The 14,802-nt window shown below is 58.2% G+C and overlaps 2 protein-coding genes across 2 annotated transcripts; one reads left to right on the top strand and one right to left on the bottom strand.

The window, feature by feature from the left end:
* Nucleotides 1-212: 212 nt before the first annotated feature.
* Nucleotides 213-2,521, top strand: C1QTNF8 (C1q and TNF related 8). The gene is given in 5 exon segments (XM_029220830.1): nt 213-303; nt 1,050-1,181; nt 1,184-1,255; nt 1,970-2,400; nt 2,402-2,521. Coding segments are annotated over 5 exon segments (846 nt in total).
* Nucleotides 2,522-13,298: 10,777 nt separating this feature from the next.
* SSTR5 (somatostatin receptor 5) lies at nt 13,299-14,445 on the bottom strand. The gene has a single exon (XM_029221650.1). It carries the CDS (start codon nt 14,404-14,406, stop codon nt 13,309-13,311), a length of 1,098 nt encoding a protein of 365 aa, XP_029077483.1. The 5' UTR covers nt 14,407-14,445; the 3' UTR covers nt 13,299-13,308.
* Between the last annotated feature and the right edge of the window lie 357 nt (nt 14,446-14,802).

Below are 14,802 nucleotides of genomic sequence, written 5' to 3'. Positions count from 1 at the left end.
CAGCAGCTGCTGGTTGAGCCGGAAAGTGGAGCCTCCACCTGGCGTGGATGAGCCAGGTGTCAGGCAGGGTCTTCCGAAGGAGAGGAGATGGAGGCGAGAGGCCTAGGACTGGTAGGGCTTAAAGACCATCTTACCCACAGATGGGTGGGGGCCACATGGGGTAGCCCCCCAAGTTACCCGCAGGGGCCTGGCCTGGCCCACGGGAGGTCAGGATGAGGGTGCTGCCCTCTGCCAAGCTAGGCAGCCGGGCAGAAACTGCCTCATGTCTGACCCCAGCCACCTGGGCCCCGGGCCCAGCCACTGGTGGGTGGGGTGCTGCCGTTCCCTGAAGCAGCCTAGCTGTCCCTCCCGGAGGGCTCTGGCCAGCCCAGGTGGGTGGGGGACTTAGAGGGCTGATTCAGAGCCCCCACCTCCATACAGTTCTCCCTGCATCTACCAGGTGCGGGGTCTCCAGCCATGGGGGGTTTGGACCCCGGGACTCCCCAACTATAGACAGTTAGGGTGCCTGCCACTGCCCAGAGCTAAGGCCCTAAGGCCCCAAGGAGGGAGGCAGCTATGGGGAGGAGGGAGCAGCCCCGGAGAAGGAATCTGGAAGCACCAGCTCCCATGGGGTGGGGCTGCCTTGGTCACTCACTGGGGCTCTGGAAGGGCAGGTGTGAATGGTCCCCCGTGCTGGCCCCTCCGATCGATGGTGGTCCCCAGGTGCTGTGTTAGGGGGGATGCTGGGGCCACATCCAGGTCCAGGGGAAAGTGTGTGGGGATCCATTAGTGATGTCTGTCGGGGCAGGGGTCTGAGTGTCCAGGAGGGCTCTGCCAGGTGCCCTGTCTGGTGCAGGATGAGGCTCTGGCCACGCCCACTGCAGCCCCTCCAGGGGTCCCAACTGTCCATCCTCACCCAGGCAGCTCCCTGGTCCCACCAGCGCAGTCTCCCCCACACAAGGGGGCACAGTTGGGCTGCTGCGGGGGTGGGGGCTCAGCAGGGGTGTCCCCTCTCCACTCCCCGTTTTCCTCCCCCATCCTCTTCCTCTCATCCTGCCCTCCCGGCCCAGCCTCTGCTCTCCTGCTCCTGCTGATGCTGCCCGCAGGGGCCTGGCCTGGCCTGGGGCCGCCCTGCTGGCTGTGTATGCACTGCAGCTGCCCACCCTGGCCCCTGGCTGCCCCCAGCCCGCACGCCCACACGCCCTCATGAGCTACGGGGATGAGTGGGTGGGACTGCCCCACGTGCGGCCCACCATCGACATCTCGATCCTCAAAGGTGAGTGTTCCTGGAGAGGCGGCCCCACTGCCCCCAGCCCCGCAGGGACACTCTGCAATGAGGGGCATGGGAAGAGAGGCAGGAGAGCAGGGCGACGGCCCAAGGCTAGCTCTGGGAAGGCTGGGCCCCAGGGGGGCACACAAGGGCCTGCTCTCTGCTCCCCATAGCCACCTCCTCCTGTGGGAACAGGGTGCCCTGGGGAAGGGGCTGTGGATTGGGGGAGATGGTGGGGGGGTGGGGGTGGGGTGGCAGGCGGGGCTGAGTTTTCCTTCAATCCTGCTCCCCCACCCCAAGGGGAGGTGGGAAGGGGGTCTGGGAGCAGCGCCCCCTTTGAGAGGCAAGACAGGCTGAGCTCTAAGAGGGAGGCACCCTGAAGGCTGGACAGAGGCCACACTGAGGTTGGATTTGGTTACCAACTTCCCAGGCCTCTCCTCCTTCAAAACCCAGTTCAGACACTTCCTCTGGCAGCTACTGGACCCCCATCGTCCCTGCCGTCCCAGCCATCCCCATGTGACCATCTGCACAGGCCTCAGAACTGCCAGGACCTCAGGGTGTGGCTGCTTTCTCATTGCCCCGTGGAGGGCGGGTTAGCGCCCCCCTGACAGATGAGACTGAGGCTCACAGAGGTGGGGTCACTTGCAAGGCCGTGTGGCCAGAGAATCTGACCCTTGAAACCTTGACCAGGGGCTTCCCCTTACCCGCACGCCCTCACAGGTGAGAAGGGTGAAGCGGGGGTCAGAGGCCGCTCCAGCAGGAGCAGGAAGGAGGGCCCGCCCGGCTCCCGGGGCCTCCGTGGCCACAAGGGCCAGAAGGGGCAGGTGGGGCCGCCGGGCACCCTGTGCCAGCGTGCCTACGTGGCCTTCTCGGTGGGCTGGCGAGAGGGGCTGCACAGCACTGATGCCCTCCAGGCTGTGCCCTTCGACACAGAGCTGGTGGACCTGGACGGTGCCTTCGACCTGGCCTCCGGCCCCTTCCTCTGTGCCGTGCCCGGCGTCTACTTCCTGAGCCTCAACGTGCACACCGGGAATTACAAGGAGACGTACCTGCGCATCACGTGCAACTGGTGGGCCGCAGCTGTGCTGTATGCGCAGCCCAGTGAGCACAGCAGGGTGCAGACACAGAGCCTGCTGCTGGCGCTGGCCGTTGGGTGACGCTGTCTGGGTGCGCATGTTCCAGAGGGAAGGCAACAACGCCATCTACAGCGAGCGCGGTGACCTCTACATCACCTTCAGCGGCCAGCTGGTCAAGCCGGACGCTGAGCTCTAGCAGCCCCCACGCGACATCCAGCCCTCAACGGCAGTCATTCCCGTAGCCCCGCAGCCCAGGACTGATGCCAGCTGAGATGGAGCACCAACTGCATGCAGACGCTGAGCTGAGCACAGGGCTGTGGCAGGAGCAGGACAGACCCGGGCCTGCCCTGCTGGAGATGACACAGACGAAGGTTTCACACCAAGACATTCAGGAAGCAGGCCCTTGTTTCGGGCACGTGGTGGGTGGGGGATGGGGGGGGCCGGAGCACCTCCACACACGATGGAGTTTGCTCCCCTGGTCGAGCTACTTTGCATATAAAGGTTGTGCCAGGAACCACTGCCATGGAGAGCTTTACAAAGCACCTATTGGGTGCCGGGCTGGTTGCTAGGGAGGCTGCAGGGTAGGGGAGGAAGGGGGTCAAGTGCAGATGTCGGCCCTCGTGGAGCCAACGCTAGCAGGAAGCATGATGGATTCCAGGGTGTTCGAGGGCAGCAGAGGCCACAAGACAGGATGAAATGGAGCAGGTTAGGGTGCTGGCCTGGCCGGGACGGGTCTCGTCCTTGGTGAACACACCACCAGCCCTGGTGGGCTGATTTTCTGGGGCTCAGCATCCCCTTGTCTGTCTGGAATGGGCTGGAAGGGGGAGGAAGCTCATACCTGGATGTGCACCTGAGCCCGGGGAGCCCCAGACCCCCACGGTGTCACCTCCTACTTAGGTGTGCTGATGCTGGGCCTGGCGGCAACGGGAAGTGACCAGGCTGGCTTCGTTCCTGTGGACGGGTGTGGGTGGACTTTGGCCATGCTCACTCCACAGGAAGCCCCTGTCCACCCCATGGTCGGAGCCATCAGGCTACCCCACCCTCGAGTCCACTCTGAATCTTTCCTTTCCTGCCACGTGTCCTCCGGCCACTCTGGGACCTTCTGTCCAACCCCTGTGGCCCCATCACCTGCCGCCTCCCTTCTGGCCCTCCCCTCTGGCCCTCCCCTGGCATCCCCTCCTGCAGCTGCTCCCTTCCGAATGAGGATTCTGGGCCAGTGAGGCTGCTGGGGCCCTGGCAAGAGCAGCGTCTGGAATCACCAGAGCCTGGCGAGCTGGCTGAGGTCCCGGGCCATGCAGAGGTGGCTGGAGCTGCAGGCTGGCTGGGCTGAGCAGGCCAGGGCCTTCCAGGTGCTGGACAGGCATGGGGTTTTCCACCTCAGAGTCTTGGGCCCACAGAATGCCGGCCTGGCTGATCCTGTCTCCTCATCACGTCCTACCCCTGCCCCCACTCCTTCCCACCAGGAGCCCAAAGCATCCTGAGATGGATCTGACTGGCTGGGGGACCCACATCCACCTGGCCCTGGCAGATCCTCTCCAGACCATCATCGGCTGATGGGGGCGGTGGGGAGGGGTGGGGCCACTCATCCTTTTCACAAACAGGCACCTCCTTGTCCCCAGGGAGGGGACACAGCTGGGATCACAGTGACCCTCCCCTGCCACCACAGAACTCAGTTATCCCTCAGGAGCATCAACCCTGAGTGAGGCTGGAGCCAGGAATGTCCCACACCCACCCGTGAACAGCAGAGCCCACCCTCCCAAACACACAGGCCAGGCCAGGCCACATCCTTGACAGGTGGGGAAACTGAGGCCTGGCAAGGGGGTGTAGATCCCCAAGCCTGTGTGGGCTGGGAGCTGGTCCCCTCCATGGACTGGGCTCTCTCCCCTAGTATGGCCTGGGACAGTGGGGGAGGCAGGAAATGGGCCCCCACTGGGGAGAGGCTACTGGGACTCCCTGTCTGCAGGGGGAGGGGGCTTTTCTTTTTAACACCTTTATTGGAGTATAATTGCTTTACAATGGTGTGTTAGTTTCTGCTGTATAACAAAGTGAATCAGCTATACATATACATATATCCCCATATCTCCTCCCTCTTGCATCTCTCTCCCACCCTTCCTATCCCACCCCTCTAGGGGGCCACAAAGCACCAAGCTGATCTCCCTGTGCTATGCGGCTGCTTCCCACTAGCTATCTATTTTACATTTGGTAGTGTATATATGTCCATGCCACTCTCTCACTTTGTCCCAGCTTACCCTTCCCCCTCCCTGTGTCCTCAAGTCCATTCTCTACGTCTGCGTCTTTACTCCTATCCTGCCCCTAGGTTCTTCAGAACCTTTTTTTTTTTTTTTTTTAGATTCTATATATATGTGTTAGCATACGGTATTTGTTTTTCTCTTTCTGACTTACTTCACTCTGTATGAGTGGATGTAGGTCCATCCACCTCACTATAAATAACTCAATTTCGTTTCTTTTTATGGCTGAGTAATATCCATTGTATATATGTGCCACATCTTCTTTATCCATTCATCTGTGGATGGACACTTAGGTTGCTTCCATGTCCTGGCTATTGTAAATAGAGCTGCAATGAACATTGTGGTACATGACTCTTTTTGAATTATGGTTTTCTCAGGGTATATGCCCAGTAGTGGGATTGCTGGGTCATATGGTAGTTCTATTTTTAGTTTTGTAAGGAACCTCCATACTGTTCTCCATAGTGGCTGTATCAATTTACATTCCCACCAACAGTGCAAGAGGGTTCCCTTTTCTCCACACCCTCTCCAGCATTTATTGTTTGTAGACATTTTGATGATGGCCATTCTGACTGGTGTGAGGTGATACCTCATTGTAGTTCTGATTTGCATTTCTCTAATGATTAGTGATGTTGAGCATCCTTTCATGTGTTTGTTGGCAATCTGTATATCTTCTTTGGAGAAATGTCTATTTAGGTCTTCTGCCCATTTTTGGATTGGGTTTTTTGTTTTTTTGATATTGAGCTGCATGAGCTGCTTGTAAATTTTGGAGATGAATCCTTTGTCTGTTGCTTCATTTGCAAATATTTTCTCCCATTCTGAGGGTTGTCTTTTCGTCTTGTTTATGGTTTCCTTTGCCGTGCAAAAGGTTTTAAGTTTCATTAGGTCCCATTTGTTTATTTTTGTTTTTATTTCCATTTCTCTTGGAGGTGGGTCAAAAATGATCTTGCTGTGATTTATGTCATAGAGTGTTCTGCCTATGTTTTCCTCTAAGAGTTTTATAGTGTCTGGCCTTACATTTAGGTCTTTAATCCATTTTGAGTTTATTTTTGTGTATGGTGTTAGGGAGTGTTCCAATTTCATTCTTTTACATGTAGCTGTCCCGTTTTCCCAGCACCACTTATTGAAGAGGCTGTCTTTTCTCCATTGTATATTCTTGCCTCCTTTATCAAAAATAAGGTGACCATGTGTGCGTGGGTTTATCTCTGGGCTTTCTATCCTGTTCCATTGATCTATATTTCTGTTTTTGTGCCAGTACCATACTGTCATGATTACTGTAGCTTTGTAGTATTGTCTGAAATCCGGGAGCCTGATTCCTCCAGCTCCATTTTTCTTTCTCAAGATTGCTTTGGCTATTTGGGGTCTTTTGTGTTTCCATACAAATTGTGAAATTTTTTGTTCTGGTTCTGTGAAAAATGCCATTGGTAGTTTGACAGGGATTGCATTGAATCTGTAGATTGCTTTCGGTAGTATAGTCATTTTCACAATGTTGATTTTTCCAATCCAAGAACATGGTATATCTCTCCATCTGTTTGTATCATCTTTAGTTTCTTTCATCAGAGTCTTATAGTTTTCTGCATACAGATTTTTTGTCTTCTTAGGTAGGTTTATTCCTAGATATTTTATTCTTTTTGTTGCAATGGTAAATGGGAGTGTTTCCTTAATTTCTCTTTCAGATTTTTCATCATTAGTGTATAGGAATGCAAGAGATTTCTGGGCATTAATTTTGTATCCTGCTACTTTACCTAATTCACTGATTAGCTCTAGTAGTTTTCTGGTAGCATCTTTAGGATTCTCTATGTATAGTATCATGTCATCTGCAAACAGTGACAGCTTTACTTCTTCTTTTCTGACTTGGATTCCTTTTATTTCTTTTTCTTCTCAGATTGCTGTGGGTAAAACTTCCAAAACTATGTTGAATAATAGTGGTGAGAGTGGATACCCTTGTCTTGTTCCTGATCTTAGAGGAAATGGTTTCAGTTTTTCACCATTGAGAACGATGTTGGCTGTGGGTTTGTCATATATAGCCTTTATTATGTTGAGGTAAGTTGGGAGGGGGCTTTCTGTCAGCAGCCCACCCCAGGGCCTGGGCCTGCAGCCTCCCTTGAGGGCTGTGACAGTCCCCCCGAGGCTGGATCTCGGCCAGATCTGGACCAGGATAGGGGCTCCTGGCGTCCCAGGTATGAGACCCTCGCATCCCACGTGCAGGCCCTACAGCCCCATGAGGAAGCTGAGACTCAGAGGCGTGGGTCCCTGAGCTCAGGCCTGGGCAGGGCAGGCCTGTGACTCCAGACCCCAAGCACAGGCAGGGGTCTGTACCACAAGATGCATAGCATCAGGGTCTCAAAGGGATTCCTGCCCCCAGGAGCCCCAAGGCCCGACTAGGCCCAGCCGTGGCACATGGCAGGTGGCAGCAAGACTCTGGGGGGCTTGTTACAGCCAAGGGGTCGGGGGTTGGAGTAGGACATTCTGACTGGTGAGGCCCTGGCCCCACTAGAGACTGGAGGGTGCTGGGTGGGACCTCGGGAAGCCAGAGGAAAGGCCGGGACCCCTCTCCCCCATCCACATCCTGGGACCTGGCCCCTCCCGGGATGCTGAGTTGGGCTGAGAAGCCTCAGGCTGCACTTTGGCCCTTTGGCCTGTGTCCTTTTATGGCTGGAATAGCTGGACACGCCCAAGGTGCTTGGCAACCATCAGGGCATCAGGAGCCACTTCAGAGCGCTAATGGGGGCCGTGGTGGCTGGGAAGGTTCCACTGTAGAGATAAAGGTGCCCGAACAGGAGTGCGGGGGGTTGGAAGGACCCCAGTGTCCCTCTCTCCTCCCAGGTCCTGGACTCCCCTGCCACCCTGACAGGGACCCAGACCCACTGCATGCTGCAGGCCAACCTGGCCGGGCGGGGCCAGGAGAGCAGCCCCTGTCCAGCAGCTTCAGACAAAGCCTGGGCTCTTTCTGGCTCCTTGTGTGGCCTCAGCTCCCCTGTCCGGTATCAGGGTGCAGAGCCCTCCATGCTGCACTGGGCCCTGAGGGTGCAGGGCCGGGGTGGGCATTCCCGTGAAGGCTTCAGACCCCATGGCTGCTCGGCCTCCCTCTCACTCACTCTGTCCACGGTGCCTGGAAGGGAGGTGCTGGGGCAGCTTGGCTGAGCCTCCCGGGACAGACCTTGCTCCCAGCTGGTGACCCAAGAGAGCAGAGCAGGTCAGGCCAGAGGGTGTCTGACCAACTCCAAATCCAAGGCCACCCCCCATGCTCAGAGAACCAGGGGCAGGGTGGGGGCTCCCCTTAGTGTGGCCGAGAACCCCTCGGAGGCAGCCGGCCAGAGCCTCAGAGCACAGGGATGTGCCAGGGGACACTGTGGGTGGGTCCAGGGCAAGGCGGCGGAGCCTGCATGCCCCCAGACCAGGTTTATTTAAAAACAGCAACTGAGAACAGGGTAGGATAAGGTGAAGTTGTTATCTCTGCAAAGTGATGAGCGGCCCGAGACTCAGAAATCCACATGCCCAGGCTGCCGCCCTGACCGCTTAGGAGATGAGAAGGGAAATGGCCCCAGTCAGAGCAGCAGCCTCTAGGCACCCTCTGCGGGGCCTCGGTGGAATCAGGACTGGCCTGCTGCAGGAGAAGAAAGCTGGAAAAGACTAGAATACAGGGCAGCCTGAGAGATGGATCCTGCGGGAGCCAGTTTCCCATATCAGTTTATCCATTTGGTGGAATTCCAACAAAACACCCATTTTTAAAACTTGGGTGAAATTCATATACCATAAAATCTACCATTTTTAAGTGAACAATACAGTGGCATTTAGTACATTCACAACGTCGTGCAACCCACATCTCTGTCTGGTTCCAGAACGTTTTCATCACCCCACAGAAATCCCGAACCCGCGAGCTGGCACTCCCCGCCCCCGCCCCCAGCACCTGCTTTCTGTCTATGGATTTGCCGCTTCTGGACATTTTGTGTAAGTGGAATCACAAACTCTGTGGCCTCTCGTGTCCATCCGTGTTGTAGTGTGTGCTGGCACCTCACCCCTTGCCATGGCTGAGGGGTACCCCGCTGTGCGGATGGACCACGGTTTGCCTGTTCACCTGTTGATAAACTTGCAGGCTGTTCCCACCGTTTGGCTATTGTTTGTGCTATGGTGAACACCTGCGTGTAACACCCATTTTCTAACTTTGTGAAGTAGTGTTGAAGGGCGCTTGGAGGAATGGGTAGGCAGGAACCAGCTCAGTTCTGTGTGCTCTCTTGGACATGGAAACAGATTTGGAAGATACGGTGATGAGTGCAATGACCACCAGGCAGACAACAGGAACCCCCAGAGGCCAGTCACCCAGGGGACAAGAGCCCGAGGTACAAGCGGGGTTGGGATGAGGGGGCGTTTGCGTTCAAGGGTCACCTCATGGACTAAAGCAGATATCAGTGAAGTAAAGAGTTGTCAGCAATACAACCATTAAAAATATGTGGGACACACACAACACACAACAGCCAAAAAGTGGGAACATCCAGGTTATCTATCGATGATGAACCAATAAAGTGTTGTTGGTCCCTCCATACACATTTTATGGAGTGTGTATTGTACCACAACTAAAAAATACGTGGGAATATTTAGCTAATTTCTGGATGGGAAAGACATATTTTTTTTTAAAAAAGGAGGAATTTCCCAAGCAGAAGAGGGATAGGTTTGATTTTGTAAAAATAGAAAATATTGTTCTACATCAGTCCTGAAGCCAAAACTCACGACGCTAGGAAGTGCTCCTGCCTTGGGGAGAGCAAGGGTGGGGTTCCTGCCTTCTAATGAGCCCCCAGATGGACGGAGAAATCTTGAGAGGACAGGAGATTCATCCGTGAAGGAAGGAGTGCTCCTTCTATACCGACCACCAAGGGCATCGCGTCCAGATATTGTTTCCAAGCTGCCTGATCACCACCATCATCTGTGTCCGTCAGGGAACCCGTGGGCCAGGCCTCGTGGGCCCCAGCAGGGTGGCTCCAGAGGACACATGGGCAGACAGGTCCACTGTCCAGAGGGCCGAGAAGGCCGCAGCCATGGGTCAGGAGAAGGAAACCCAGCAGCGCAGCTCAGGGGAGCCTGGGTCCCCTCCCCTTTGCATCAACAGCTTCCAGATCCTGCCTGGTCCCAGGCACCCCTCAGCATGGCCCCTGGAGGGAGAGTGAGACCCGGGCTCCAGTGTGGGGAGAGGTCGGGGGACCCTGGAAGCTGACCCTCATCCTAGGGCGGCCCTCTCAGGCCTGATGACCACAAGGGCACAGACCCCTACGGACCAGGCCACCTTTCAGGTGCCCAGCAATGGAAGCCTGGCAGCGTGTGGGAAGGGGGAGGGGAGAGGGTGGGCACTCTGTCCCCAGAACGGCTGCTGCCTTCGGCTGCAGGAGGGCCGTGGGTCTCCTTGTCCTGAGAGCCCCATCCCCCACCTGCCAGGTGGTAAAACTACCCACCCACCACTCTGCAAAACATCCTTTAATTAAACCCTCCTCAAACTGCCCAAACGGAGGGGACACCTGTTTCCTGGGGGGCGGGGGGGGGGTGGGACAATTGGGGGTGCGGGGAGCCACTCAGGGTGGGAGCAGAAGGGAATCATGGCCAGTCCCCACTGCCCAGCGGTCAGGTTCCTCCATCTGGAGAGCCGGCCCCTGTGGATGGCACCAGGAGGACCATGCCCCTCCCCCTACTGGGGTGCCCCAGTGCCTACACCCACAGGCCCAGCGCCCTATACCCCGCAGCCACGGTCAGCTGTCTGTGCAGATGTCACGGAAGAGAGTGGCTGAGAAAGGGCCTCAACCCCCTCCCCAGAGGCAGGGGCCAGGGGAGGGAGGTTTGCTCGGGCAGAGACACTGCTGCCCCCAGTGTGGGGACCCACGCAGATGGAGCCCCCAGACCCCCATCAGTGCAGATACAACAAATGCATAGCTGTCACCACCATGTCCAGATATGCAGCCTGAGGGAGTGGGGAGGGGGTGGGCCTGGGACAGGGAGGAGCAAGGGCCCTGGAGAGGGGTGAGAGCTCGGGGAGGGAAAGATGGAGACGGTGACCCCAGTCAGGCTCCCGGACAGTCACTGGACCTTCAAGGTAAGGACCCCAACTGGACAGAGCCGCCATCACTCAATTATCAATCAATTATCACATCAATCACTCAGTTATTCATTCAGCAAACACACTTCAGGTTCATGGTGGCCAGACCAGCCCTCAGGAGCCAGGATAGCATGGGCCAGTCTGTACCGGACAGCAGCGGAGGGGAGGCAGCACTTTAGGGCTGGGATCCCCCATCAGCCAGGATGGAGGGGGGTCATGGACCCAGCAGTCTCTCCAGGTCCTCAGCCCACCCAGTCCTTGAAGTCCAGGGTTCTGCTGGGGCCCTGACAGGTGACCAGCCAAGACCCTATTCTCAACGTCGATCACCTCCCTGACACCCCCAAAGGGTGTCCCAGCTCTCAGCCCCCAGATTCCTGTGGGAAGTTCTTCCTGGTGTCTACCCATGGTCTGCCCTCCTCCTGTCCCAAAATGCCCAAGAGGGTGGGCCCTTCCTGACACTTCCTTGGGGCCCTACCCAGGGCACCCCTCACTCAGCCCTCAGGGTGGGCCAGCCTTGGTCTCCCTCACTGTGGGGCTACAATACCGGCTCTGCCTGTGGGGGCTGCACCTCCGTCACCCACCCCTCCCACCCTGCACCCCCCCTGCCTGGCAAACAGCCCCCGCCATCCCAATCCCAGAGGAAGCCTCACCCTGCCCCGCAGGCCGGATTTCCTGAGTAAGGTCACTCTGGGAGCCACTGGAGCCCAGTGGCCAATAAAACCCATCGATGCGGAGAGAGAGACAGTAAAGCAGGTCACCCCCCGAGGGCATTTGCTCTCCCCGCCCCCTGCCCCACTCAGGGCCTGTGGACCCGGGACCTGCAAGCAGTGTGGTGGCGGCTCTGTGGTCCCCGCAGCTGTGCCCAGCCTGTGCTGGGTGCGGAGGGCAGTGGCCAGTCCAGGCTGCATCCCCAGGCCCACCGTGCCATGTCCACGGCTCCCTGGGCTCACATTTCTCCTGGAACACTCCTGTCCCCGCTTCCCTACAGGCTCTCAGCAGTGCCTAGTCCTCACTTCCTCCCATTCAGTGTCCCACCATGGCCAGTCCTGGTCACCAGCTCCCACCCAGACCCAGGGTCCATGGGCTGCCTGGAATCAGCTCCTCCACTCACTGGGTCCATCAGGCTCTGGGCACACACACAGGCACACACGTGTCTACACATGCACATGCATACACACCCACACGTTCACACATATATACACACAGCCACATGCACGCACAGAGGCACATACACACACACACTCACACACAGGCACACATGCACACACACTCACGCCCCTCACACCCCTCACAGACAGGACTGGTCAGGTTGCTGCTGGTGTCTGCAGTCCCCACACGGGCACTCTTGGCTGGCGCTACCCTGGGGAGGGAGATCAAGATGCCAAATCAATTGGGAGAAATTGACCTGGGCAGATATTTCTGAGCCATCTGCTTGCTCCCCCAAATTATTCCGAGTGGATGCACTTTGCATCCGAACCCAGGGGTGGTGGGAAGTGGTTGGCTGAACGAACCTGTTTCTCCCAGGCACCCATCCCTCCCTGGGATGCTGGTCCCCCTAGGGCCGGGCGGGGGTGGCTTTGGTCACCCCCACCCCCAAGATGGAGCCCAGGAGTGGCAGAGACAGCCTGGGGCTCAGGAGGCGGCCGCGTTCCCACTTGACCAGGGACGGGGGCAGGGGCCCCAAACGAGCCACCCACTCCCGGCACCCACCAGCCACGGAAGAATCAGATGCATCCCCTGCATCCTCCGGGGCCGAATCCTAACCCTGCCACCCCCAGGAGGCGAGCCGGGACAGCCCCAGCCCTGGCGTTCCTTTTAGCTGGCTTGTGTACACTTTCCCCTGCCTTATCATCTAAGCGTCCCGCTGCCCACTTCCAGCTGGGTGTTTGCCTACCCCCATCCAGCCGAGTATGATCCACTTGCTCTGATTTGCACTGGCTTCAATCGGCTCCAGGGACAATATTTGCTCTGGGAAAGAGTCAAACATTTATTCTCTAATTTATTCAGGGAGCGGTTGTCAAACACAAGCGCCCTCATTATGTGATCTCGTTTCCAGGGCTTGGCCTCTGTCTGGGGTCCGTGCTGAGGCCCAGGTAGCGCTGACCCAGGCTTTCCCCTGCCCAGCACGGCTCTGCCTGCTCCCCACACCCTCCTGGTGTCGGCATCCTGCTCTGGGACAACTAAGGGCAACTGAGTTGGGGGCGGCACTGGGCAGGGCTGTCTCAGATGGGGGCTTGCGGGTAAGTGACCCCCACATTCTGGCTTTTCTCCTTCCAGCCTCGCAAAGAGGCCCAAGCACCAGGGAGCCCAAGGCCTTTCCCAGTGAGGCTGCCAGGGCATCTTCTCTGGGACCCGTTTTCGGGCCTGGGGGGTGGGAGGAGCGCATTTCTCGGGGGTGGAGAGGACAGGAAGCCGAATTCCTCCAGGGTCTGGCATCTGCGTACGCCCCACTCGGCCTGGCCTCTCCAGTCTGCTGTTTGCCTTGGGAGGCCGCTCCCCCCACTGCTGTCTGGCTATTTCTCCTCTTCTGCTCCAGTCCCCCTCCTTCTCCGGGAAGGAAAGCAGAAGAGGTGGCAGTGGGTTCCTGTACCCTCACCTGCCCCCGCTCCACACACCCAGGACGGCCTCTCCCGGGTTCCCCTCCTGCGGCCTCCACGCTCACAGCTTGCTGGTCTGCATGAGCCCGTTGGCCTTGCAGCTGCGTGCGGGCAGCATGGCCTCCTGCAGCCGGCTGCTCTGGCCCGGCCGTGGCTCCGTGGCATCCGCGTCCTCAGTGCCGTAGCTCTTGCGGAGGCACAGAACCTTCCGGAAGCTCTGGCGGAAGTTGTCGGAGAGGAAGCCGTAGAGCAAGGGGTTGGCACAGCTGTTGGCATAGGACAGCACGACCACAAAGAAGTACGCGCCGGCGGAGGCGGGCTCCTCGGGCAGCACAAAGGCCAGGTTGACGATGTTGACGATGAAGAAGGGCAGCCAGCAGCCCACGAACACCAGCACCACCACCACCACCATGCGGGTCACCTTGCGCTCTGAGCGCCGCCGCGTGGAGCCCACGCGCATGCCCGACGCCTTCAGCTTCACCACGATGAGCAGGTAGCACAGGCAGATGACCAGCAGCGGCCCAAAGAAGCCTAGCACGGATGTGTAGATGATGAAGATGGCACCCCACAGGCCCACAGGCTCTGGCCAGCTGAGGTTGCAGGTGTTCCACCCCTCCTGGATGTCTGCAAACACCACCAGTGGCAGTGACATGACCAGAGAAAAGGCCCAGACCGTGGCGCTGGCCAGCTTGGCCACCCGAGGGCGGCGCCAGCGGGCGGAGCGGATGGGGTGGACCACGGCCAGGTAGCGGTCCACGCTCATGACGGTCAGGCAGAAGATGCTGGTGAACTGGTTGATGCCGTCCAGCGTCATGACCAGGCGGCAGAGCACGGGGCCGAAGGGCCAGTAGGAGATGGCGTTCTGCGTGGCCACAAAGGGCAGCCCCAGCATGAGGAGCACGTCGGCCACGGCCAGGTTGAGGATGTAGATGTTGGTGACCGTCTTCATCTTGGCGTGACGCAGTACCACGTAGATGACCAGCGCATTGCCACCCAGCCCCACTGTGCACACCAGCAGGTAGAGCACGGGCACCACCACCGCCCGGGCACCTGGTGAGGGCACCAGCCCCGCCAGCGTCCCATTCGCGCCACCGCTGCCTGTGGCTGCCGAGGAGGCATTCCAGCTGGTCAGTGGGGAGGCCGGGAACAGAGGCTCCATCGTGGCCGCCGCGGGCAGGGCAGGGTGAGCGGGAGCGCCGGGCGCATCCACTGCAAGAGAATGAAGCACACGGAGCAACTGACCAGGAGGGTGTCTCCCCTGCGCCCGGCCCCACTGGCCCAGGAGGTGCAGGATTACCCCATGGCGCCAGGTAAACATGATTACTCATGTTCAACTGGGCCGGGAATCACATTAAGCAAATTGTTTGGAAAACAAGCCCAGAGAGGAAGGAGCAGCAGGACAGCTGCCGTGGGGGCAACGGGCAGGCGGCCCTGTGAGCCCAGACGCCGTCTGTCGGTACCACGATGGCTTCCAGAGACCTGACCGTCCCTCTCCACCCCAATGCCCCCCTTCCTGGCTCACCCATGGCCACTCTCGAGTCTGTGGCTGGCACCG

This window comes from Monodon monoceros, unplaced genomic scaffold, assembly GCF_005190385.1.
Source record: "Monodon monoceros isolate NGI ecotype Baffin Bay Population unplaced genomic scaffold, NGI_Narwhal_1 Super_Scaffold_13, whole genome shotgun sequence".
Taxonomy (NCBI): domain Eukaryota; kingdom Metazoa; phylum Chordata; class Mammalia; order Artiodactyla; family Monodontidae; genus Monodon; species Monodon monoceros.
The sequence above is the reverse complement of the archived record's forward strand: the minus strand, read 5'-3'. Positions and strand labels throughout refer to the sequence as shown.

Coding starts and splice junctions, on each gene's coding strand:
- SSTR5 (XM_029221650.1), bottom strand. CDS start 14,406: ATGGAGCCTCTGTTCCCGGCCTCCCCACTGACCAGCTGGAATGCCTCC.